This window comes from Zalophus californianus, chromosome X (assembly GCF_009762305.2).
Source record: "Zalophus californianus isolate mZalCal1 chromosome X, mZalCal1.pri.v2, whole genome shotgun sequence".
Taxonomy (NCBI): Eukaryota; Metazoa; Chordata; class Mammalia; order Carnivora; family Otariidae; genus Zalophus; species Zalophus californianus.
The window spans coordinates 3,808,399-3,834,305 of NC_045612.1; the positions used below are offsets into that span (position 1 = coordinate 3,808,399).

General features: G+C 39.3%; 1 protein-coding gene across 2 annotated transcripts in view; it reads right to left on the reverse strand.

The window, feature by feature from the left end:
- The window catches only part of PASD1 (PAS domain containing repressor 1), a 190,513-nt gene that overhangs the window by 23,937 nt on the left and 140,669 nt on the right, over positions 1–25,907 (reverse strand). For both annotated transcript variants that reach the window (XM_027608410.1, XM_027608411.1), the window contains 5 exons: positions 24,533–24,622; positions 17,130–17,229; positions 16,592–16,705; positions 13,784–13,914; positions 11,114–11,199 (listed from right to left, as the gene is read on the reverse strand). In XM_027608410.1, coding sequence (XP_027464211.1) covers positions 11,114–11,199; positions 13,784–13,914; positions 16,592–16,705; positions 17,130–17,229; positions 24,533–24,622 — 521 coding nt within the window. The remainder of the gene's footprint in view (positions 1–11,113; positions 11,200–13,783; positions 13,915–16,591; positions 16,706–17,129; positions 17,230–24,532; positions 24,623–25,907) is intronic.

Sequence of the window (25,907 nt, forward strand, 5' to 3'; positions counted from 1 at the left end):
CAAATGAAAGACTATGGAATTTTGACATATCAAAATTTGAAAAAATAAGCAGGTGAAAGATTTCTTTTCTCCCAATGATTATGGAAACCAATGAAAAACTGAGTCCCACCAGCGAAGCCCCATCTATTCTCACTTGGGAAAGATCTTGATGGACTAGAAGTTGTTCAAGATCATAGTCTCCTGCTAACAAAAGGACAGCAAATCCCACCCCCACTTTTAAAAAACATTTTAGCATTTGAATATGAAAACACTTTATTTTTTTATTTTTTATTTTTTTATTATGTTCAGTTAGCCAACATATAGTACATCATGAGTTTTTGTTGTAGTGTTCAATGATTCATTAGTTGCATATAACACCCAGTGCTCATCCCAACATGTGCCCTCCTTAATACCCATCACCTGGTCACGCCATTCCCTCCTTCTCCCTTCTGTAACCCTCAGTTTGCTTCCTGGAGTCCAGAGTCTCTCATGGTTTGTCTCCCTCTTTGATCTCTTCCCATTCAGTTTCCCCTCCCTTCCCCTGTGGTCCTCTGTTCTATTCCTTATGTTCCACATATGAATGAAACCATATGATAATTGTTTTTCTCTGCTTGACTTATTTCACTTAGCTTAATCCCCTCCAGTTCCACCCATGTCGATGCAAATGGTGGGTATTCATCTTTTCTGATGGCTGAGTAATACTCTGCTTCCAAAAATGTTTTTTGGGTTAAATGATCATTTTTAGTCTCAAAAATTTTTTCTTTCTTTTTTTATGGGAGGGGTGAGGTATGATATTCCAGATATTCTGAATCAAAGTAGTGTGCTATTTGAATATCCAGTCTTCTCCGGGAGAGTAATTTATATTATTGACTATCCTATATTGAAGACTCAGGCAGTTTTTAAGTGCAAATTCTGGCAAAAAAAAAAAAAAAAAAGAAAAAGAGTATGTATTTCCTGACCCATTACTCCAGGGCCAAAAAGGATAGAGCAGGGAAATGTTTGAGGTGTGTGTGTTTGTATGTGAGTGTGTGTGAGGGCTGGGAGGTAGGCAGAAAGTGAAATAAGATGGCTTGGGAAATACTTGGTTCTTCTCCTCTCAGATTCTCTACTCTGAGCCCTGCACCCCTCACTGCTCCTTGGCCAAAGTGCCAAGAGGACTGGTGCTCCTGAGAAGATGACTTAGGGTCTCTAAGACAAATGTACCAATGGCATCTTCCTTTCTTCCTGCTGAAGAAAGCAGGAAGCCACGGACATAGATTCTTGTGGCTTTTAAAATCATATTGTTTGTGTGGGCTGATATATATTTGATATACAGCTGATATATCTGAAGCTAATATATCTAAGTTGCTATGTTACCAAACCTACATCATACAGGAAGTTCAGATGATCTTACATATTAGAAGAAGATAGCAGGAGGGGAAGAATGAAAGGGGGGAAATCGGAAGGGGAGATGAACCATGAGAGACTATGGACTCTGAGAAACAAACTGAGGGTTCTAGAGGGGTGCGGGGTGGGGGGATGGGTCAGCCTGGTGATGGGTATTAAAGAGGGCACATTCTGCATGGAGCACTGGGTGTTATACGCAAGCAATGAATCATGGAACACTACATCACAAACTAAATGATGTAATGTATGGCGATTAACATAACATAATAAAAAATAATACTAATAGAATATGAAGATTTAAAACAAAATGTTGAGTTTCAAATGTTTAAAATACAGGGTGCCTTTCCCCCCCCGCAAAAAAATAAAATAAAATACAGGGTCCCTTTTAAAATTATCTGGGAGGTAATTACTTTTATCCCATAGCTAAGAAAACTCAATCCTTGTTTTAGTAATATGTTAACAGACTTGTTTCCATTCACTGCTGATACATAACTAAAAAGGAACAAAACTCAAATGCTCTGACCCTCATATATTTTGGTGTTTTACAAAGGATGGAGTCCAAATGGGAAAGTTTCCATCAAAGGCTTACTCTATCCATTTCATAGAAAACATGACTCTCTAAAGGGCCAGTCCGAACTTCTGTAATGTGCTTTCTTGGTTACACCAGTTTCCCACAAACACATCAAAAGAGGAAAACCATTCAGTGGAATTTCCTCACCAGAAGAGAAAAACAAGAAATGCACAATATTCATAACACTTAGAAAGTACAGACAAATCATCAACATGGTAAAAGCCATAGCCTGATGTCCCCTGTACCTCGAAGGGCAAGTAACCTATAATCAGCAATGCCCTGCTGTCAAAGAATGGAAAGAAAACAAACACCAAGTAAACAAAAACCCTATTGCTATAAAAATATGGTCAGTCATCAATAACCAAAAGAAAAAAATTTCAAGGTTTTATCATCTTGAAAAGAACACTGCTGTTATTGGCCTCTTCTGAGCAGCATGAAAATATTAAGTAAACAAGAAGGGACCTTTAGAATCTGATTAGTGTTCGGCAGTCTGCCCTGTTTTCAAACATAGAAAAGGTGACATAGAGTGTTGGTTAGTGAGTCACTGGAACATGCCTAGACCTCAGCCTCAGTGCTAACATTCACAGGCAGACTGAATGTCAAAGCTACACAGTTCTCCGTCGTATGTTTGTAGAAAATTCATTCCAGGAGAAAGTCATAAATCGGACAAGAGTCTCTACTAAGACCAGCACTGTGTGGGAAGACATAAAGAGAGTTTGCTCTGTTCCCACTTACTAATAAGCCTGTTACACCAAGCTTTGCAGTACAGCACAGGGTTCTATTGGATGTATCTCCTACTCCAAGAGAACAGTCTTTGAAGGACTGGAACTGACAGTTGAGACGTGTTTTTATAATTCATCTGCTCCTGTATTTACTTGCATACTTCATTATTTTTATATTTAGATCTATTATCAAATATTTCTTCCAGGTTGAAACGATTTGAAAACTGTTTTATGAATTAAAGTTCATCATTGTTTAGTCAAAATTATTCCCTTGACATAGCACTTCAAAAAAAGGAAATGCAGACAATATTTTTACACAGAAAAAAACAGAGTTGAAGATAACTATAAATTTATGAACTGCAAAAAGCATGACAAAGGTAAAAGAGCAGGATGCCATGGGAGAGAACCAAAAGTGGATCTAGAGGACCAGTAGGAGCCAACCATGGGACAACACAATGGAAGAATATTCCAGGTTGAGGACATAAGCATGTGCAAAGGCTCTGTGTTCGAAAAGAGCTGTGAGAATTCAGAGTGCGGATGCAGTACGACAGATAGGAGGGAGTGTGCCACAAAATGACGTTTGAGGAATAGGTAAGCATGACAGTGGTGTGCCTTACAAATCGTACAAAGCGCTTTCTGATTTCATTCTAAGAGCAAGGGGAAACCACTGAGAGCTTTTGAGCAAGAGAGGGACAAGATCATATTTTAACAGATGGGTTTGGAACAACTGGACATCCATGTGCCAAAAAATATGAACTTCAACCTAAACCTAAACCTCACACCTTATAAAAATATTAACTCAAAATGGATCATAGATACAAACTTTAAACCCAGAACTATAAAACTATAAAATCTGTGATCTTTGGTTTGGCAATAAATTCTCAGACAAAGCACCAAAAGCACAATCTATCAAAGAAAAAAAATGGCAAAACTATCTTTCTTTAAAATTAAAAACTTCTGTTCTGCAAAAGACACTGTTAAGAGAATAAAAAAAGAAGCTACAAACTAGAGAAAGTAATTACACATCAAATATCTGACAAAGGACTTGTATGTAGAATATACAAATATTTTCAAAACTCAATAGTAAGAAAGTAAGCAACATAGTTTTAAAAGTTGGCAAAGCATCTGAATATTCAAATGATAAAAAGATGCTCAGGAAACGACAGATGCTGGCGGGGATGCGGAGAAAGGGCAACCCACCTACACTGTTGGTGGGAAGGCAAGCTGGTGCAGCCACTCTGGAAAACAGTATGGAGGTTCCTCAAAAAGTTGAAAATAGAGCTACCCTACGACCCAGCAACTGCACAACTGGGTATTTACCCCAAAGATACAAATGTAGTGATCCGAAGGGGTACATGCACCCCAATGTTTATAGCAGCAATGTCCACAATAGCCAAACTATGGAAAGAGCCAAGATGTCCATCAACAGATGAGTGGATAAAGAAGATGTGGTATATATACACAACGGAATATTATACAGCCATCAAAAAACCCCGAAATCTTGCCATTTGCAATGACATGGATGGAACTAGAGAGTATTATGCTAAGCGAAATAAGTCAATCAGAGAAAAACAAGTATCATATGATCTCACTGATATGAGGAATTCTTAATTTCAGGAAACAAACTGAGGGTTGCTGGAGTGGTGGGTGGTGGGAGGGATGGGGTGGCTGGGTGACAGACATTGGGGAGGGTATGTGCTATGGTGAGCACTGTGAATTGTGTAAGACTGCTGAATCACAGACTTGTACCTCTGAAACAAGTAATACATTATATGTTTAAAAAAAGAGAGAGAGAGAGAGAAGATAGTAGGAAGGGAAAAATGAACGGGGGGGAATCGGAGGGGGAGACGAACCATGAGAGAGAGACTATGGACTCTGAGAAACAAACTGAGGGTTTTGGAGGGGAGGGGGTGGGGGGACGGGTTAGCCTGGTGATGGGTATTAAAGAGGGCACGTTCTGTGTGGAGCACTGGGTGTTATGCACAAACAATGAATCATGGAACACTACATCAAAAACTAATGATGTAATGTATGGTGACTAACATAACATAATAAAATAAAATTAAAAAAAAAGATGCTCAACATCTTTAGTCATTAGGGGAATGTGAATTAATGCCATAATTCAATACCCTAGAGAAATTAAATGAAAACTTACGTCCACCAAAAACTTGTATACAAATGTTTACAGCACCTTTACTAATAATTGCCCCAAAATGGCAACAACCCAGATGTCCTTCAACAGGTGAATGAATATGGTACATCCATACAGTGAAATGCAACTCAGCAATAAAAAGTTATTGATGCATGCAACAGCAAAGGAATTATGCCGAGGGGAAAAACGCCCATCTCTAAAGACTGCATACCGTATGACTGTTTATAGAACATTCTCAAAAAGACAAAACTATTGGGATGCAGAATAAATGAGCGGCTGACAGGGGTTCAGGGTGAGGTCAAGTAGGGGTGACTATAAATGGACAGTACAAGGAAATTTTGGGGGGGTGGTGGAACTGTTCTTTATCTTGATTGTGGTCATAGTTACACAAATCTATGCCTGTGTTAAAACCATAGAACTGTACACCAAGAAAAAACAAATCAATTTCACTTTTTAATTTAATAAATAGTTTAACAATTTAAAAATGAAAATATATGTCCACAAAAAGACTTGTAAAAGAGTGTTTCAAATAAAAGTTCAAAAGTTAACAAAAAAAGTTTAACAGAGCTAAAGCAAAAAGAATATTCTGGGATACAAAAAGGTAGAGCAAAAAGCGTTAGGTTGAAAGAGAGCCAGATCCGGTCCCTTCCTCAGATCCTAATACTCAGCTTGACATCTTCATTACAGGATGACAAATGAACACCATGAGGAGAGAAAATATTACATTGTTAACTGTCTGAGCAGAACAAGCAGCTGCCAGTGTATTTACCCAAAACTACTTTTCCTGAAATAGGCTAATGCTCAGATAATTTGTTCCCGGTTTTTCTAAACTTTGTTATTTATTAGACTTCTTTTCATTACTGTCTAAGCCCTCAGTGATTTCAGAGTTGTTTCAATGAGTTTTGAGTACAAACCCTTACTCTGAGTTTTTCAAAAAATATTAACAATGAAATTGCTCTTATCATTTGCAAATCTAATAAGACAGTCTAATGACTTTATGCTTTGAGATGATCAAAATGATTTGTCATGTAGCTAAAGATGGGATACGGGTGGGCTAGGGGTCATATAAAGACAATGAAACATAAAACCCAGAACCCTGAGCCTGCTCTCCCTTCTCTCTTCTTCTTCTTCTTCATTTTTTTTAATGGCTGCCCTGCTCAAGAACTAGGTCCTGTACATACCAACGGGACAAATTAAATGGAAACCTTATCTGTTAGCACCAGGAGTCATCTTGGTTTTGTATAGTATTTTACAAAGCATATAGATCTCATTTACTTATCAAAGAAGATAGATCTCATTTCCTTATTTGATTATGATGCACATTCTGCAATAATTATCCTTACTTTTTATAGATAAAGAACCTGAGACTCAAGGAAGCTTCTCCAAGATCACACAAGCTGAGAAATAAAACCCAAATACTGTAGTTTAAAAATCCCAATCCTATGGGTTTTTTAAAGTAGTACTGGGCGCCTGGGTGGCTCAGTTGGCTGAGCGACTGCCTTCGGCTCAGGTCATGATCCTGGAGTCCCGGGATCGAGTCCCACATCGGGCTCCCTGCTCGGCGGGGAGTCTGCTTCTCCCTCTGACCCTCTTCCCTCTCGTGCTCTCTCTCATCCTCTCCCTCTCAAATAAATAAATAAAATCTTTAAAAAAAAAAAAAGAAAAGAAAAGTAGTACTACGCCACAAGACCTTCACACTATTTGCCAAAGATGACGGCAGGCAGTGTGGAGTAAAATTAGCCACGTAACTTGCACAGGGAGAGCAGGGAGCCTTGACTGAGGCTTCAAGAGGTTGTGACAAGGTGTCTTGTGGAGAGCCGAGCTGGCCACCCTACTTATTACATGACACTATTGGGAACTGCCAACATGGCACCATCTCTTAACTGATAAAAATGTCGACTGCATATGGCAAAACCTAAATCAAATGTAACCTCCCCCGACAACCTTCCCTATCCCTCTTCATTGCTTAACATTTTCCCTTGGCCCTCCTCGCCATCTAACCTACTCTGTTCTATTGATTGATGTATTATCTTTCTCTTCCCCTAGAATGTAAGCTCTAGCAGTTAAGGATTTTTGTTCACTGCTGTGTCCTCAGAGCCTAAAACAGAACTTCCCACAGAGTAGGTGCTAAATATTTGTGGTATGAATAAGTTTCAGTGGGAAAAGAATGATGAGACTGGCAAGCTACCTCCTTAGTGGTAGAGACACCCAATCGAACAGCCTGTGATACAGTGGTACGCAAGGCCCTTCCCGTGCTCAAGATGGGGCAGACAGGAGGAATGAAGTCAGAATAGAATAGTACCAAGGCTCCAAACAACAAAAGTGTGCTAATTAGGGCGCCTGGGTGGCTCAGTTGGTTAAGCGACTGCCTTCGGCTCAGGTCATGATCCTGGAGTCCTGGGATCGAGTCCCACATCGGGCTCCCTGCTCAGCGGGGAGTCTGCTTCTCCCTCTGACCCTCTTCCCTCTTGTGCTCTCTCTCTCTCATTCTCTCTCTCTCAAATAAATAAATAAAAATCTTTTAAAAAAAGTGTGCTAATTAGAATCATCATACATCTTTATAAAATTCTCTTCCCACCTTTGTACAACATAACTCCTCACCGACACAAGGTGAAAGGGGAATTAGGCAGGAACATTCTTTTTGGTGCAGCTGCTGACAGGTGGAGTCTCCCCAGAGACCAATTCCAGCACTGTAGCAGTTTTTGAAGACTGCAAGCAAATGTAAGAGCTACTAGAACCCTTGGAAACGCTTGCCATTTGATTTTCCTGTGTTCTTTACTCTACCTGAGGATGAGAAGATGCTGTCTTCATCAACAGTGTTAGGGTTAGTCATCACAGTCTCCTCTCTATTAATTGTTCTCTCCTCTACATTTAAGGTGAAATTAAAGGAAAAAAAAAATTTCTCTCAATAACATCCCCAAACAAGGACTTCCTAAAGACTCCTTGAGTTTTCTCCTTGGAATCCCATACTAGCCACAGCTCCTGAAATTCATGTCCTGACAGGAATAAGCCCAGGAAAATCTGGGTCCCAATTCCAGCTCTACTGTGGAACCAACTGTGTGAGTTTGGGCAAATCACATATCCTCTGTGGACTATATTCCAACAGGTCTAAAATCTACTTTATAGATTTGTTTATAACTAAGTTAAGGAGCATGAAATCCTAACGTGAAGGATAAAGTACAGAATGCATCTGTACTGAGATGACGCTACAGTGGGAATTTGGGCCTTACCTCTACGTACCACTGGCCCAACTGAACGAGTAGCTAGGTATATCCTCCGACTCTAGCAGGAGACACATAGGAGAGGGCTACACAGTATTCACTGACTTTCAAGTACCCCTTACTTCTTTCTATCTTCAGTGGTCCAAGCAAACAAGACCTTCCACTCCAGTGCATCTGTAGCTTTAATGGAAAATGACCCAACCCTTGAGTCCCTCTCCTGAAATGAAAAGTTCTTTAGCCTCAAATCTGAAACATGCAAGGACAAGATATCCTCTATGGAATCAGATCCTTTCTTCTAAACATCTCAAATTCCCCTCTTTGTGTTTCTTTCGTAAGCACAGACAAAGCTTTCAAGCCTCTTAGCAAAATGCGTCTTACTTTTCAAAGAACGTGTAGAATTACCAAGAAAACTTCCGGAAGAACTTTGGTCCCTAGGGTCCCTATGACTTCTGTGCCTGATTACTTTTCTAACCATCCCTCCGTCTATAAAATGGGAGCCAGATTACCAACGACTGCAAACTATGACCCTGACATGCCGCAATCTCTTCTCCTTCTTATTATTTAAAAATATCCTGAGGACAAGGCACGAGTCTATGACAAAAATAAGGCAATACTAGTTTGCACCGATTTATAACAATACTGCATTATGTTTGAGAGGTCTCATGGCATGGAACGGATTACGATTTTGATATAGGCTCAATCAATCAGTCGGTCCCTGAGTAGATGTTTGTTTTCTGCTTACTCAGTGTGAGGCTCTGTGCCAGACAGGGACAAGGCTGACAGGTCCTCCCTTACAGACCTCAATACAGTGGACGAGCCAGGTCTACCAACAACCCATCATGTGAGAGCTGAGGTGGCTGAGAGCAGAGCAGAGCAGAGACCATGGTGTTGGAGGAGGGGAGGGATATGAAAACAGAATTTCTTCATCAGATCCATCAGCTCTGTCCTCACTGTCATTTTTCCATCTTACTGTCTACATGATAAATAATCCATCGCATAATTTTTGAAGAAACTTTAGTAACATTTTATGGAAGTACAGAACATACAAAACTATAGTGCATTCATCTACACTGGAGTGATAATTTCTTACAATATAAGAAGCGGTCTTAAGCCTTAAGAAAACACTTCTTTTATATTCTATGTAGATCAGTGGCATAGATGCAGTAGCTGGCTTGCTTCTGCAACAGAATATTTTTCATCCAATTAAACTCTACTTAAAAGTAAAACACAGGTTTCCTCACTCTCTGAACTCTCACTATCCAATATTTGCTACAATGATCTTTTGATGGATAACAAATTCATTACCCATGTGGTTCGCTGCTATTGTATCTCAGATATTCTCCTGATAGGAGAGGGTCTTGAGTTCATGTTGTTTAAACATGTGTTTTTGGTTTTTGGTTTTTGGTTTTTAAAGATTTTATTTATTTGACAGAGAGAGACACAGCGAGAGAGGGAACACAAGCAGGGGGGGTGGGAGGCGGAGAAGCAGGCTTCCCGCGGAGCAGGGAGCCCGATGCGGGGCTCGATCCCAGGACCCTGGGACCACGACCCGAGCCAAAGGCAGACGCTTAACAACTAAGCCACACAGGCGCCCCTCATGTTGTTTAAACATGTTATGTTTTATAAACATCCTTTTCCCCAGATTATTCAGTAAAAGGTCTTCTAATAAAGTAGAGAAACTAATGAAGGAAATGGTCACGTTTAAAAATCCTAAATAAGCACATGCACTACAAGAAAAACCAGGAGTGATAACGCACATGGAGAGAGTTGAATGTGCTTGGCCTTAAGCTTAGCCATGCACTCGTCCTGTCCCCAACACCTACAAACTACAAATACAATGCTGAATATTCACAAGAAATTGGAGATTCCGAAAAAAAAAATAAAGTTTCGCTGGTGCAAGTGAGTGTGATCCTGGCATGAGCAGACTTGTCACATTCACACAGTTACAAATGCAGTCTCATGTTAGCGAGAGTTGTAGGACACCAAGCCCATGGAATGCAAACAGACTGCCATGGGGAGGGAGCTCTGCTTTCCATCCCATTGCCCTGTGTGTAGCTTCAGACAAAGGTTCACAGCCAAACACCTCTGAACTCTCCTGCCAGGAAGGGAAGATGCTCCCCCCATTGCATAGATCCAGACACAGATGAACATCAGACATTTCCTGTTTAATTCATTTCTTCACCAGCTCTTTCTTCCTTACCACCCCCCACCACCAAATAGCAACAGTGACCACAGCCTCCAGCTCCCTCCTCTCACCACCAGACCTCACACAAACATGTCTTTAATCATAAGAAACCTCTTGAGAAGTTATCTTGTTTATTTTATTTTGCTAAGTATTATTGGCATGTGGTGCACATCTTTAATATATTATTTTGCTATTTATTTACATGTACATATACACTGTGATGCAGAAGAAAATGTAATCCACACTCGATACTCTACACTGCACAGTGTCAAGTATTATGGTTTTCTACATACAGACATACCCACCAATGAGTTTATCAAGTATTAAATAACTAGGTAGTATCACAAACAATTTCTGTTTTGCAGAAATCCTTGGTGGATTGTTAAATAGTGTAAGAAGGGGTTTTAGTGATATCTGGTCAACTGGCATTTTCCTGTGGGTTAGGAATGCATTTTTATGTTTCTTTTCTCTCAAGAACCATGGAACACTGCGTCCATTTTCTGAAACTTGGTTAACAAATGTTAAGAAACAGATTATATTCACAAAAAGGGGGACACCTAATAGTTTGCCACAATGCCTACTTGCTGTTCTACCACTTAAAAGTATTTCAAGAAAAAGAAGTAATCACGTACTACTTTTAAATGCATTGTCTTAAATTGAAAGTGCTTTTTTAAAAAAATAAAAAGCCAATCATTTGTATTTATATTTACCTGGAGAAGTAAGATTTTTATTAGCTGGGCAAAGGAATTCAGCCTAGTAGACTGCTCTTCTGGATTCAATTGTCTGTTTTTTCATTTTAAAGGGAAAATATGTGTAGATATTATTTCTCTCGTTTCCGTTTTTTTAGTGAAAGTGTGCCCTAGGTCTCCATCATTTACTTCAGCATGAGCCTCTCACCTGCGTTCAGGAGATACACGCTCCTCATCATCTGAGTCTTGTATCAGCAGAACCTCTTCCCCAGGTTTCTTTACAGTGAAAACTTCCTGCAGAAAAACTGGCATTTTAGATACTTAAAATGTACTTATATAGTAAAAATACCCAACACATTTGTATAGCATGTAGTAAATTTGGAAGCAATCTCATATCCAGTATCACAGCTAATCTGCAGAGCAATGTGGGAAAGGCACTTGATTTTACAGATGTGAACAGTGAGGATTATAGACATGTAATGATCTGGCCCAAGATGCACAGCTAGTAGATTCAAGATCAAAGTAGATCCATCTCCCAGTTGTACTCTGAGTTCCCTGCTCTGTCCACTGTGCTCCAGTCACACTGTGAAAAAAAAAATCTTCCTTCAAAAAGCCCTCTGTTAGGACAGTAGGGGCGCCTGGGTAGCTCAGTCGTTAAGCGTCCGTCTTTGGCTCAGGTCATGATGCCAGGGGTCCTGGGATCGAGCCCCGCATCGGGGTCCCTGCTCAGCGGGGAGTCTGCTTCTCTCCCTCCCTCTGCCTGCTGCGCCCCCTGCTTGTGCTCTTTCTCTCTCTGTCAGATAAGTAAATAAAATCTTTAAAAAAAAAAAAAAGCCCTCTGTTCTCACAAGATTTGTTCTCCAAAATGACCACTAATATGGAACAAATATCCTAGAAACCCAGAGGAAAACTGCAATAGATCACAAATAGGGATCCTTGTGCCATGAGGGGGATGAGGGGGAGAGAAGTGTGCCAAATGAGGTTTTTTTTTCTTGGAGGAGGGAGTAGCTTTCGGAGGACCCCCAAAATGGGATGTCTGCCTTCTCGTGGCAAATATGAGAGCTCAAATCCCAGAGAGCTGCCAGAGAGGCATAATGATCGGGGCAATCAGACCAAGCAATTTCCTTCAATTGCTTTTCTCTCTGCCACTTTTCTCACGGTCTTAAATCTGGAAAAATGATGACGTACATCACTGCTCTACAACTGAATGTAAAGGGGTCCTTCACAGTTTCCGAAATGTAGTCAGTTAAAGTCGGCATTCTAAACCAGAGAGGAAAAGTAAAGCAGGTCTTTTGCCCTCTCTGGATCCTAATGATCACAATAATAATGAGAATGATGATTGTTTACTTTTCCTCTCTGCCGCCTCTTTCCCAAGTGCTTACCATGCATGAGGTGCTATCTTATTCACTCTTCACAACAACCCTAAAAGGAGGTTCTAGTCTCAGCATTTATACAAAAAGAAACTGAAGCTACAAGACATAAGTGACTTGGATGAGGTCCTGCAACTGGTCTGGATCCAGAGGCCTTTCTCGCAAGGCAGTTGGATGTGTTGTATGTCACAATTTATCATAATGTTAACATGGCTCTTGATTCGCGCCCCCCCCCACTCCCACATTGCCTGATCCATAGTGTCCCTGTCTGGCTCAAGTCAGTTAGTGGCACTTCCATTCACAGCTGCTCAGGCCTAAAAGCTAGGAGTCGTTTTTCTCTCTTCTCCCACCCACTTTCATCACATCAGCAAGGACTTTGTGCCCCGTCTTCCCAGTGATAACCCAAATTGTTGTACCTCTATCTCCATCACTCTAGTCCTAGCCAGGGCCCCATCAGCCCTGCTAGCACCCCTCTTGCCTCCACTCTTTTTCCCCCAGATTCCATTTCCCACCCAGCAGCCAGCCTAATCTTTTAAAAACAACAACAATGAAATCAGATCATGTCATCCTGCTTTCCACTCCACTTGAGTAAAACTCAAACTCATGATCATGGTTCTCAAAGTACTCCAGAACCTGGCCTCTGTCTACCTCTTATTTTCTACTACTCCTTCCCTCTTTCCCCTTCTTCTAGTCACATAACGGTATTTGTTCCTTGGAACTCTCCAAGCTCATTACTACCTCAGGACTTTTACAGCTGCTGAGCCCTCTAGCGAGATTGCCTTCCTTTTTTGCTGGGTTGACATCATCATTGCGGGTCTCGGTTCAAAAGAGAGGTCAGCAGAGAAAGACCTTCCATGACCACTCTGTCTGAACTTCCTATTCACACCAGTCATTAGTATATGATTGTTTTATCATCCCCGTGGCACTTTTCAATATTGTCTATTGTTTATTTCCCCTAATATTACTCCAGAACCTAGCAGAGCACCTGGCACATCATAGGTTCTTACTTAGTACGTTACTTGGTGAATAAATTCATTGAACTTGAATCTACCCAATGAATTCTAAAGTCTGATTTTTCTTTTTAGAGATAGAACCTGGGAGTGCTATATTAGTAGAATACTAGGTGAACAGTGGTGGTAGGCACTGGGGAGAGCTGCCTCAAAACTCACCTCGTGACAGAAACCTTCCTTTATCCACCTCCCCAAATGGTCACTTCTCTTAATATATCCCACCCCCAGCCCCCGTACACCTCTTTCATATCACAACAAAACCACTTGTAAATAACTGTACATCTCTTTTGGGTGTGTTGAACTCTCCACTGACATGCTCACCTTCTGAAGCACAGGGGCTGATCTTTCCTCATTCACACATCTTGCTTAGCACAACCCCTTGCACACATCGGGCTCCTCAGCAATGCTGTCCAGTAGCCGAGGGACCAAAGGGCACATGGCCTTTCATAGGAAGCCCACAATGCCACAGTAGGGAAGACGCACACACAACATACTCACCCGTAGGGTCTGAGCCCTGAGGAGACAAATGGACCCCACCAGATAAAATCGATCCTCCAGAGGAAGGTATGTAGGAGACGATTCAGCATAGGAGTGGCTTGGGAAGAAGCTGCTGAAGAGCACCAAAGGCTCTAAGGGAGACAGAGACACACATGTGACAGTCAAATAGAAAAGCAGGCCGGCTATACAAGATGAACATCTGCCACGTCAGTGGGCTGTTAGTCCACTGACAATTTTCAGAATTCTGAGCCACAGATTTTTCCTGCCATCCTGCTGTACCAGCTACCCTCCTCACCCAGGTCTCCACCAAAATGTGAAGAAGTCATTACTGAGAAATAACTGTTGTGACTTCAGGGTGATATTCAGCCTTGTGTTCTTACTCTGTGGATGGATGTTGTAGTCTCTAAAAGATAAAGTTAGCTCTTGTCTTTTATGTAGCCCACACGGGTATTAAATACGTGTGTAATTTGTGTGTGTACATAGTCAAGTAAGTTTTTTAAAAGTATCTGACCCTTAATCTCCAAGACACATGACAAACATATCAGACAACCATTGTGTGAGCTAATTTTCATTGTTTATTTACTCACTCATTTACTCACTCGCTCGCTATATTTTTAGACCTCAGTGGCAAAGAACTGAGTTAATTACACTTAGTCCATGGCATATAATGAACATAGATTAAGTCCTCACTCTTGTTTTTCTTTCTGCCTCTTCTCCACCCACAGACACCCTTTGCCATCTACCACCTTTAATATATAAACTTGTAAAATATGTAGTCTGGTTTTATGTCTATGTGTTTACCATTTACAAAGGTGGCATTGCAGTATAGATTTCATTCTGTTTCTTATGTTTTACAGTCAACAATATGGTTTTAAGATTTAACCATGTTGTAGTGTGTATACCTAGAGGTCACTGCTTTCAAAGTTTTCCATATCGTATATTTCCCACATTTTACTTGTCCATTTCCCTAACAATGCATACCTAGGCTGTCTCCAACTCCCTCCTACCACAAACAACACTATGACGTACATAGTACATGTCCCCTTAGACACAGATCTCTCTGTAAGTTCGCCTCTGGTATATTTTCACCCAGTGATGGGATTGCTGAGTCACAGGATAATTAACATAATTTAAGTTCACTCTGTGTTTCAGGAATGTTTCATGAGTTTACATTCCTCTCAACACTGTATTAGTTCTCACCCCCTCGCCAATATGTGCTTATTATTCACACTGCCTGATTGCTGTCATGCTGATGGGTGTACAGTGCTATCTCACTGGTTTTTAAATTTTTCATTCTTTGCTTACTAGTGAGTTTAAGCATCTTTTTACATATTTGTTGGGCCATTTACCTCTGGTTCAAGCCCTAGATGTTTTAATGGCCCCAAATCAGTGTTCATGTCATTTCTCAGCCTATAGTTCCTGAAACCTTAAAATTTGTAAATTTGGACCCTGTATCCACACAACACAGATTTGGGTTTTGATTTCTTGTAAATGACACATTTTTTTTCCATTCAAATTCTGAGGGAGATGGCAAACTTCTTCTTCCCCTAGGCCAGGGGACAGAATTTTACCGATCATTTGAAGTCTCTAGGTTTTATGTGTTGGTCCTTGAATGACTATTAGAACTCCAGACCCCAGCCAATGGAGCCCACATATGATTTATGTAGCCCACTTAGGACACCACCTAGGCCTCCTATTACCATGAGAGTCTTGTACTTAATCCTTTAATTTCTGGCACCCATGGACGTCCCTTTTCTTTAAGCTTGGCTATGCATCAAACTGCTTTTGTTATGTTTTAAGAATCGCTTCCTGGTTTTTATAGAAGGAAAGAGTCATTCTTATTAGCTCAATCCACCATGTTACCATGTGACCCTACCTTGCAAATTTCACTATGTTTTAAACTGAATATCTAATATACTTTTTAAGAACAGAAGGAATGCAATAAGGATTAGAATTTTATAACATATGTTAGGTACTCCTGTAAAAAGGATTCCATTTTTCAAAGGAGTTTCCCCTATTTCCCTCTCTTTTCCACCTTCCTCAGAGCGATAAACAGTAATTACAACTTGCATAAGTAAGCTGCTTCATTGTGCTGGACAGCAATTATATCTTTATGTTTCAAGTGCTCATCATGTCCCAAAATCCCCTTTCCTTGCCCTGCACAGTCTCACTGCTGTTTCACAGTCTCACTGCACTCTGCTCAAATTCAAAGAGCTTGAACAAAAAAGCTAGAGGCCCAAGGATTTTGGGGTACCGATTTAGTAGCAGTGTCTACTGGCACAAACCTTCTATCCATTCATAACTGCAATAGCAGAAATGAAAGCTACTTTAATGAACAAGGAACTGAGGATTTGAGATCATTAAATATAACTAAACATATTTTAAATATAACATCATGTATTTTCCGATTAGTGTCAGGTAAGTCTAAGCTATCTATCCCGAATTCTTGTCTCAGAGAAAAAGATCAGAGACAATTACAAGCAAGGTGCTTCATATTATCAGGTCCATTTTTAAAACAATGAGATCCTTTGGAACAATCACTTTACTCTTTCTTTTTATCAGAGATTTCCTTTGGTCCTTTTGTTGGTAATCCATTAATGTCTGCACCCTTATTGTCTACTTTACCTTTTTTTTTTATCATGGCATTCTTTTTTAAAAGTCTGATTAATGTCTATAACCAAAACCTGTGCTCATAGGGATATCAGAGAATGTGAGAGAACCAACAGTGGAAGGGCATTTGTGTTAGCAATGAAGGGCTAGGTAATGCATTAACTTCGTCTAGATCAGATTAAAAGCTTAACTGCTTACCACTTGAAATATCTTTGACTGTCAGGATGAATTTCACATATTCATAAGTAGGTCTGTTATCATATTCAACATTTCCTCTCTTTAGATGACAGCAAAAATCAATATGTTTTCCCACTAAGGAAAAAAATAACAGATACAAAACAAGTTTACAATTGTATGTTACCATATTCTGCAGGATTATTTCATAGGACTGTTGTCACTTAGAACAGATTTTACAAAAATATTATTTTCTCTCCAGAAACATTAGCACTTGCATACTGTCTATGTTGTATCTGTAGAGTGGAGTACAAGCTAGAACATTATTTGTATAACACTAATGCAATTATACAAAAGCTGAGATTATCAGGGTTCATGAGAAAGAACAAGATTTAATGGAGGAGAATTTTTTTAATACTGGAAATATAATTTGTGAAATTATATTAATATATAATCAGCCGCTTTACTGGCCCCAATGTTTTTATTTTTATTATTCCTCCAAGTGACTGTTACTTGTCTCTTAAAATCTAAGAGTTTACCATTGAGAAGAAACAATCTGTACCTGAGTTTGACAAAGGAAGTTTGAGAGCAATCTTTCCAAAGACTTCGTTTCTCTCATGATCAGGCAGAAGACTTAATAACTTTTTACCCACGATATCATTCTTGAGAAGGAGAGAAAATACATTTTGTTATACGTGCTACTACTACCGCTCACTTCCTCCACCTCCTTACCTGCAGTCAGCTTCTCGTCGGCTACTTACTGTACTTCTACAAGTCCCGGTTCATTACCCCACTCTATGCCCATTACCTCGTCCCTTTCCAGTGCACTCATACAAGTACCCCACCTCCCCAAAAACTATTCCACACACTGACACCTCCAGTCCATTCCCATCACATTTTCACTGGGCATTATCTCCTGCAAATTGTCACATCCCTCCTTACCCAGCTCAGATTCCTTGGTGGATCATTATAATCACTGCTATGTTCTCTTTCTCTCTGACACATCTGCCTGGGAAAATCCCAACTCTGGTTCATTTCAACTCTTCATCTACCTTATACCTTCACCCAAGCAACTGCATGTCTATGGCGAAAAACCCACAACCATATATTATTTTAAATGGGCACTCAGATCTGTCTGGAAATCGTCTGCTCTTCAGTGTGATCATGACTTGCCTTTTCCTCCTTCAAACCTCCAACCCTCCTTTCATCCTCCTCATATTCAGCTGGGGATCTCATTTCTTATTGCAATTAAAAGGAAAAAGTAAAAGAAACATCAGTATCTTCCTGCCATCAAAGGTACCAACCTATCTGTTTCTGTGGTTAGAAACCTACTTTTTCTCCTATTCCAATGAATAAGCTTCCAACGAAGACTAGTGCACTGCCTCTCATCCTCTCTCAACTAGTCAAGGACATCATTCCGGAAATTTCCCTGTTCCCCACAGCGTCAAGCTTTCCCTCTCTACCAGGTCTTTCCCAGAGCATGCAAATGCTTGATCAGAGATGCTATAGTATCAGTCATCTTAAAAACAAAAACAACACAAAATTCCCCAAATCCAAAACCTTCTTTGACCTTACACTCTCTCCCCCAGCCCTTCTCTGGTCTACTTCAGAACAAAAAATCTTTGAAAGGAACTATACTTGCTGCCTCTCATTTCTTCAGCTCTCACTCTCCCTTGAAACCACGCTAATTAGATTTTTACCCTAACCACTCCACTTTTGTCAAGGTCACCAGTGACCTCCACATTGCCAAACCCAACGGTCAATTCTCATCTTACCTGACATCGCAGCATTCGATAGAATGAATCCCTCCTTCTTCTTGAAACATTTTGCTTACTTGGCTTCCAGGATGCCATACAAATATGGGGTATCTTTCTGCTTCAAAGGCTACACCTTCACAGTTTTCTTTGCTGGAGCTTTCTCCCCTCTCTGACTACTTGGCATCGGAGTGGCTAGGGCCTAGTCATTAGACTGCTTTTACTGTACTGCCTCCCTGGGTGGTCTCTTCCAGCTCTGGCTTATTAAATACCATCTATCTTCCCACCTCTGGTCCAGACTTCTCTCTGAACTCTTCTAGATAACTTAGATGTCTAGTAGGATTTCAATTTTACGATCTTCAAAACACTGTACCTGGATCTTTTCCCTCACAAAACATGCTCCTCCCTCAGTCTTCTGCATTTCAGTAAAAGGCACCACCATTTACCCACGTGCTTGTCCTTGACTTGTCTTTTTCCTCTTAAACCCCAAACCCAGTTCATCAGCAAACTCTGTTAGTAATACAGTCAAAATACAGGCAGAATTGGTCCACTTTTCACCACATGGGCTAAGCCATTATCTCTAGATTGGATTACTACAAACAGACTTAACTGGTCTCCCTGCAACTATTTTTGCCACACCCCATCTCCCACTCCATTCTTCACAAAGCAGTTACAGTGTTTCATTTAAAACATAAGTCAGGTCAAGTTATTCCTCTACCTAACATTTTCTACCAGCTACCCAAGTTATTCAAAGCAAAAGCCAAAGTACTTGTTCATCTCCAAAAACAACAAGCAAATACTCACCTTGGGGCCCTTAAACTTGCTCTTCATTCAGTGTGAAACATTGTTTCCCAGATATTTATAATGACGCTTTCCCTTATTCATTCAACTCTCTACTCAAAAGTTTTTTAAACAGCACCAGTTTCCTGACATCATCTTCCTGCTTTTTTTCATAGCACACGCATCACTACCTGACATTACAGTATATGTTTACCTGTTGATTATCTGTCTCCCTCAGTAAAATGTAAATTGCAGTAGAACAGAGACCTTGGCTGTCTTATTCACTGTTACATCCTCAACACCTAGAGCACAGCTTGGCACAAGTGAGCACTCAATAAATGTTGGTTAAATGAATGAATAATGCTGTACCATGTAGCTGAAATAAGGTGACACAAGGATAAATTGAATATAAGGCATTAAGTAATGAGTTTTTAATGTGATAGGAACAAAGTAATAAACAAAGTATTCTTTGTAGCTGAATAATGGTTTTGGGTGATGAACCAAAAATTCAAGTCATTTTTTAACTGATTAATATTAATAATATACAGTCAAAATTCAGAAATATATTTTTATGGCCCATTTGTAGAAGCTAGCCTATGAGTTAGCCAATGCTTAAATTAGCAGATGGATCCTATCTCAATCAAGAAAAAGCATGACTTGATTCAGGGCAGAAATAATACCTTAATTTAGCAAACAAAACATTATGAAATTAATAGGCAATAAATTTTGACAATGAAAGTCACTCAATAAGAAATTTACTTCCCAAAAGAAATATATTTTTTATTAAACTTAACTTTTTCAATAAAAATTCTTTTATTGGTTTAGTTATAAAATAAACTTTAGGTACCAAACCAAGTTACCTTTGGTGAGTGGAGACCACTCATTCATTCATTTGCCTAACACACGATTAACAACCGCTCTATGCCAGACACTGTGCTAGTTTACATAATGCCCTGTGAGAGGAAGAATTATCTCCTATTTTATTCACAAGGAAATTAAGGCTTGTCCAATCAATGAGAAGCCAGAAGTTCAGAGATAAGATTCATACCCAAGTCCATCCAACTAACTCTATGTCCATTGCTCCCTCCGCTACACCACGGCTGCCTCAAGTCCAATTTGTATCAGGAGCACTTGGCTTGCTACTGGGCCAGTTTCCTCACTGTGGACATTCTACTTGAAGTAATTTATCAATTTCTTTTTTTACTAAGTACTTAGAAGGGTTAAAAATGATGATCCTGACATGAATTCTAATTTTAATGAATACATAGTTCAGTAACGCAGATGAGACAAGACACAAAATGATGATGCCAAGTATACAACAAGACCCTAACAAGAGGTACAAAGTGCCATGGCTCACCAGTTCTTTCATCAGTAGAAGAATAAAGGATAGCCTTGACACATAAAAGAATTCAAAGTGAGCAGTCTTTTGAGAGTGTACATTCCCTTGGATGGAAATACTGGCAATTAGTTTCCTATTAATTAACTACGTTCTTTAAGGAACGTGATAGTGACAATTAATGCCCTATAATTGACCATCAACTAAAAAAAGTGAATGTAACAATCATTCCAACGATCCTGCTCTGTAGTTAGATAAAGGGCAGAGATCTGAAAACATTATCAACATCACGTTATTTGTGTAAATCTTTGGCATTTGCTCTTCTTATTACACAAGGCAGAAAGGATCAAGGCACTCAAAGCTTAATGAAGCAAGGATAAATACCAGTGAAAAGTTAAGGAGGTTTCTCAAAAGCCAAGTTTGCAAATACCTATTAGTTGTCCCACGAATATTAGTATGGCAAGCCTCAGTCATGCAAAAAAAAAAAAAAAAAAAGTAAAGGAATTTACTCCACTCTATGACATTTACTGATAATCTGGGCAAGAAATATCTTTTTGTTGGCAGAGACATTCACATTAAACATGCATTAGAAAACTGTTCAACTGCATAGGGCACAGGGAAGGATAAGAGCCTCTGCACAAAATTCAGACTGCATTTTGAATCAAACAAGACTCATCACTAGTAATTCTCTACTATACTGTAAGCTTTGCAGGGAGAACAGAGCAAAACTCATCACAGTTATCATGAACTAACCATATACTTGGGTTCAAAACCTGCTAAAGTTTCTTACAAACTCAATGCTGAGAAACTCTTTCCATAAGGAAATATGTGTTTGAAAAGTTTCATTTGCTTCAGAATTGTAAGAGAACAACTACATGTAAATTCCCAGTTTTAATTTTTTTTGTCGGGGGGTAGTGATGAAGTGGAGTGAGTAGGAGGGCAGGCTTCTCGGAACTACAAGTTAGTACTACAAGTGACTGCAAGTTTTTCCAAAGGAAAACACTGTCAAGGAAAATAAATGATTGGGAAAATACGATGGCAGATTTCAGATATAAATTTAATACATGATGATGGTAATAAGCCATCATTTTAGCCATGACTGCATGTGTTACAATGCCATACCTTGGACTCTTCACATCTTTTTGTCACACCCCCACATCCGCAAAACTTATTTTACCTACAGAACACTGATGACTTCCACGTCCACCTTAATGCAACCCATCACCATCTAATTGCCTTGACTATTGCAATAGCTTTCCAAGTGGACTCTCTACCTTTCATGCCTGCCCCCGTAACCTACTCCTTTCTTTTTTTAGTTCCAGTATAGTTAACATACAGTGTTGTATTAGTTTCAGGTACAATATAGTGATTCACCACTTCCATACAACACCTGGTGCTCATCACAAGTACACTCCTTAGTCCCCATCACCTGTTTCGCCCCCCACCCCCACCTCACCTCTAGGAACCATCAGTTTGTTCTCTAGAGTTAGAGTCTGTTTCCTGGTTTGTCTCTTTTTTTTTCCTTTGCTCATATGTGGGATTTAAGAAACAAAACAAATGACCCACTGCCTATTCTTAACACAAGAGCCAGAGTGATCCCAAAAAACTTAAGTTCAGATAATTTCCCTCATCTGCTCCAACCTCCACAATGGCTTTCTCCCATCTCAGAGGAAAAGGCACAGTCATTACAATGGCCCTAAACAAAGTGGACCTTTGTTACTGCTCTGGCCTCATCACCTCCTAGTATTTTTCCTTTTGCTCACAGGGTTCCAATCACAACGGCCCCTCTACCGTACGTTTTCCACATCAAGTACATTTGTGCTTTGGTGCCTTCTCACTTGCTTTTGCTTCTGCCTGGAACATACTTGCTCCAGTTATCTGCATGACTCACGGACTCACTCCACTCTGGCCTCTGTTCAAATGTCACCTAATAAGGCAGGTCTTCACTAATCCCACATTTGTAATAGCCCACCTCCAGTCACTCTCTAAGTAGTACTTTTTTCCACATTTACAGATGAGAAACTAAAGTTCATGTAGCTAGTGAGTGATTGAACAAAATTTTAATCTCCAGATTATCTGACTTCAACGACAAAGTTCTTTCCATCCACCATGCTATCAGTTTAGAGTTGCCCAAGAGACAGAGGTATCGATATTTAATGAAATTGTGGATTCCTGGAGCCAGGAAGATACTCTAGAAATAGTTTTTGTCTCTACATTAATATAAAGTAAATGATTTATAAAATGAAATTTTTAATCAAAGCCTGGAAAAAATTGTGTGTTGTTACAAATTAAGAAGCCTTAGGATTTAATGAGGAAAAGTGTGAAATCATGCCTCGGCTATAGTCTTTTTCAGCAATGCTATATAACTTCATTCCCATTTAATGTTTATGTACAGACCTAACAGTCATAGCTTTATTTTTAAATATACCTATCTCAGGTAATCAAGTCCATGGTTTAAGATTAGTCATTCAACCCCATGTCTCAGACACCTCTACCTTCGGATGAGTCCATGTGTGTGTATTACCTAAAATGCTGAAAGGTAAAAGATTCTCTTGAGAGTGAAAACTTTGAACCAAACTACATAAAGAAACAAGGATAATACAACTAAGACCATCACTGTGCAAAATCCTCATGTACTAGGAAAAATTCACCAGACTCAATGACCAGTTTGGTTTAAGTAATATCTAATACAAGAATTTGGGAAGCTTTCTGGTCTTCACTATAACAAAACTTAAACTGCCATGGATCACACTCATACATTCTTTCTTTTAATATAGATTTAATAAGATCATTCTTCTTCTGTGATATCAGTACTCTAAAGTACAATTCAATGAAAATCTCTAATATGTGTATTTTATTCAGCTGTTTTGGTATCCTACAATTATAAACTGAGTTTGAAAATGCCAACTGTTTTCTAAAAAAAAGAAAGAGAATGAGAAATAAAGATATGTATCGTATTATTTGTAAATAAAGAGAAAATAGTAGACAAGCTCTCTATGCTTCTAACCGGGCCATGCAACATGTTAGCTGGAATAGCATAACTGGTTGAATAAGCTTCTAATACACTTCTAAGTTAACTGAAGAATAATGTAACAAAACTTCTATTAATTTACATGTTTCAAACTTCAGTACTATAGATCTCTGGGTCGGGGTTTGTCAAGTTCTTTAGTCAACTCTGTGGAATGAGGAATATACAATGAAAGCAACAATCCAAATATGATTCACAAAACGAGCCAAGTGACAGAGATTTCAGGAGTGGAGGAGGGTGTATTCTAAATACCTTCTCTTCACACACATGCGTTAATGGAATAGGAAGGTATGTAGTACTTTCATATTTAAGTGGCATATTTGTTAGATGTGCAGCCTGAAGGTCCAGAAAAAATTTTTCAGAAATCACATATTCTAAGCCAATGGTCCTATGAAGATAGAGAAAGCTTTTCTGAAGAAAGGCATAGTGACACCAAAGAGCTCAGGACTGAGTGACCTTTTTGGACACCACAGACCCTGACTGCAACTCGTGGGTAGATGTCTCCTGCTAAACTATGTCATCACTTCCAAAATTTTTTTCTAAATGAGATCATAATTTGTGCTTCAATATAAAGAAACAAAAACAAATCAGATCTGGGAATGGATGCCATGGGCCAGCACAAACAAATCATGACATTCATTGTTTAATCAGTATATAGTGGACTCTAAAGAAATGTACAAAATCAAACATATCCATTCCAGTGAGGGCTGCCTCGCAAAGCAGTCACCTTGGAGGTTATCCACTGATACTGAGGAGACTGCCATTTCAAAAAGCACATTCTTCTTTGGAGACTGCCTTCAGGCGCAGTTTAGAAACTACACACACACACACACACACACACACACACACACACACACACACACACACAGCACTGCATTACCTCATATCAGAATTTTGTTATTATAGATCTAAAACTGAAACCAATGAAGATGACAATAAAACAGGTGCACATTTTGACAACATTGAGCAAACATCTTCTCTGATGAGTTATATGCTCCTGAAAACAAATGATGAACCTCTAAACAATAAACCAGAATGATCCTTCCCACCAAACTGGAAAAACTTACTGGTAAATGGCCAAGGAGACAAGTGATGTTTCCAGGGACAAAAATTATCACTCCGTCTGTGCTCAGTATTATCATAAAGCCATCTAATGACTAATGAAGAGAGAATAATAATGTAATTAAATAGTGGAACAATAATAAAATGATAGCTTTATTTCAAAATGCATAAATAATTATAATAGCACACTGAAAATGTATTGTGGTCCTTAAATATCAATAAAGCAGACACAGACTTAATTAAAATTCCATTATTCTGCCTCCTACACAGGATCTACTTAACCTTAAGCATGAGCTGTTTATCAAATGATGTGTCACTTAGACAAACAAATTTTAACGTATACCCAATTAATACAAAACTCTCCAACACAAGCTAGGAAGATTCATTTCCGTATGTAGGTTGTTTCACATTTAATTCAAAATTAATTTCAAAAATGCTAAGAATATTTTGCAGGGCATTTTATTTGTGGTTAGTTTAGTCATTTACTTATAAATATGGATATTTCCATTACTTTCCTGCTATATAATGGATTTGATATCCAGACAAATGCCTCCTGGTAAAGAACCCCTAAAATGATGAATAAAGTATATAAAAACTTCTATTTCATAAAAAGACCAAGCTTATTGTAAAGTAAAGCAAACAATCTGGTATCGGAAATGACTAGAACATGGGAATTAAAAGGAAAGGGGATATTGGAGTCTGTATTTGCCTTGGAAATACCTGTACAATACTGATGGCATAGAGATTGGGGGAGAGAAAGCAAACCCAGGCTTACACAAGGTGGGAAGTGAAATCAGAGACTTCTGCATAAAACCAAGCTTCCCAAAGGGTAACACTCTTAGCAGGCAAAATAGATCTTATCCAGCAAAGGGAGACAGTGAATGCACATGCCTGCCTGAGCCTCGGCTCTGGCTAGAGAGGGAAAACCGAAACTAGTCTCTTCTTAGAAGTGCTAAACAGAGGCCCACACTCACACAGATTGGGAGCTGGAATTCACGAACTACCTGTGTAGACTTCCACAGCCCAAGCCCATTATTCAGTTTAAGGGGTTCCTGACCCCAGGCATCTAGTAAAAAGAAACTGAAATCATCCCTAGAGAATCATTCTAAAACCAGGGCTCAAGGAATTCATGTGGATAAAGCTCCAAATAACATGAGCTTATAATAAGATATTAATAACACCAGGAAGAAATGAAACATCATGAACAAGGGGCAGTACAAATAATAAAATGCAGAATCAGATTAAAAAACAGTACATACTGGAATTATTGAAGATAAAATATAAAATAAGTTTCCTTAAATGGCTTAAATAAATAACAACGGGTATTGAAAATACGATGAAGGAACAAGAGACTCAGAACTGACCAGGCAGATGTGAAAA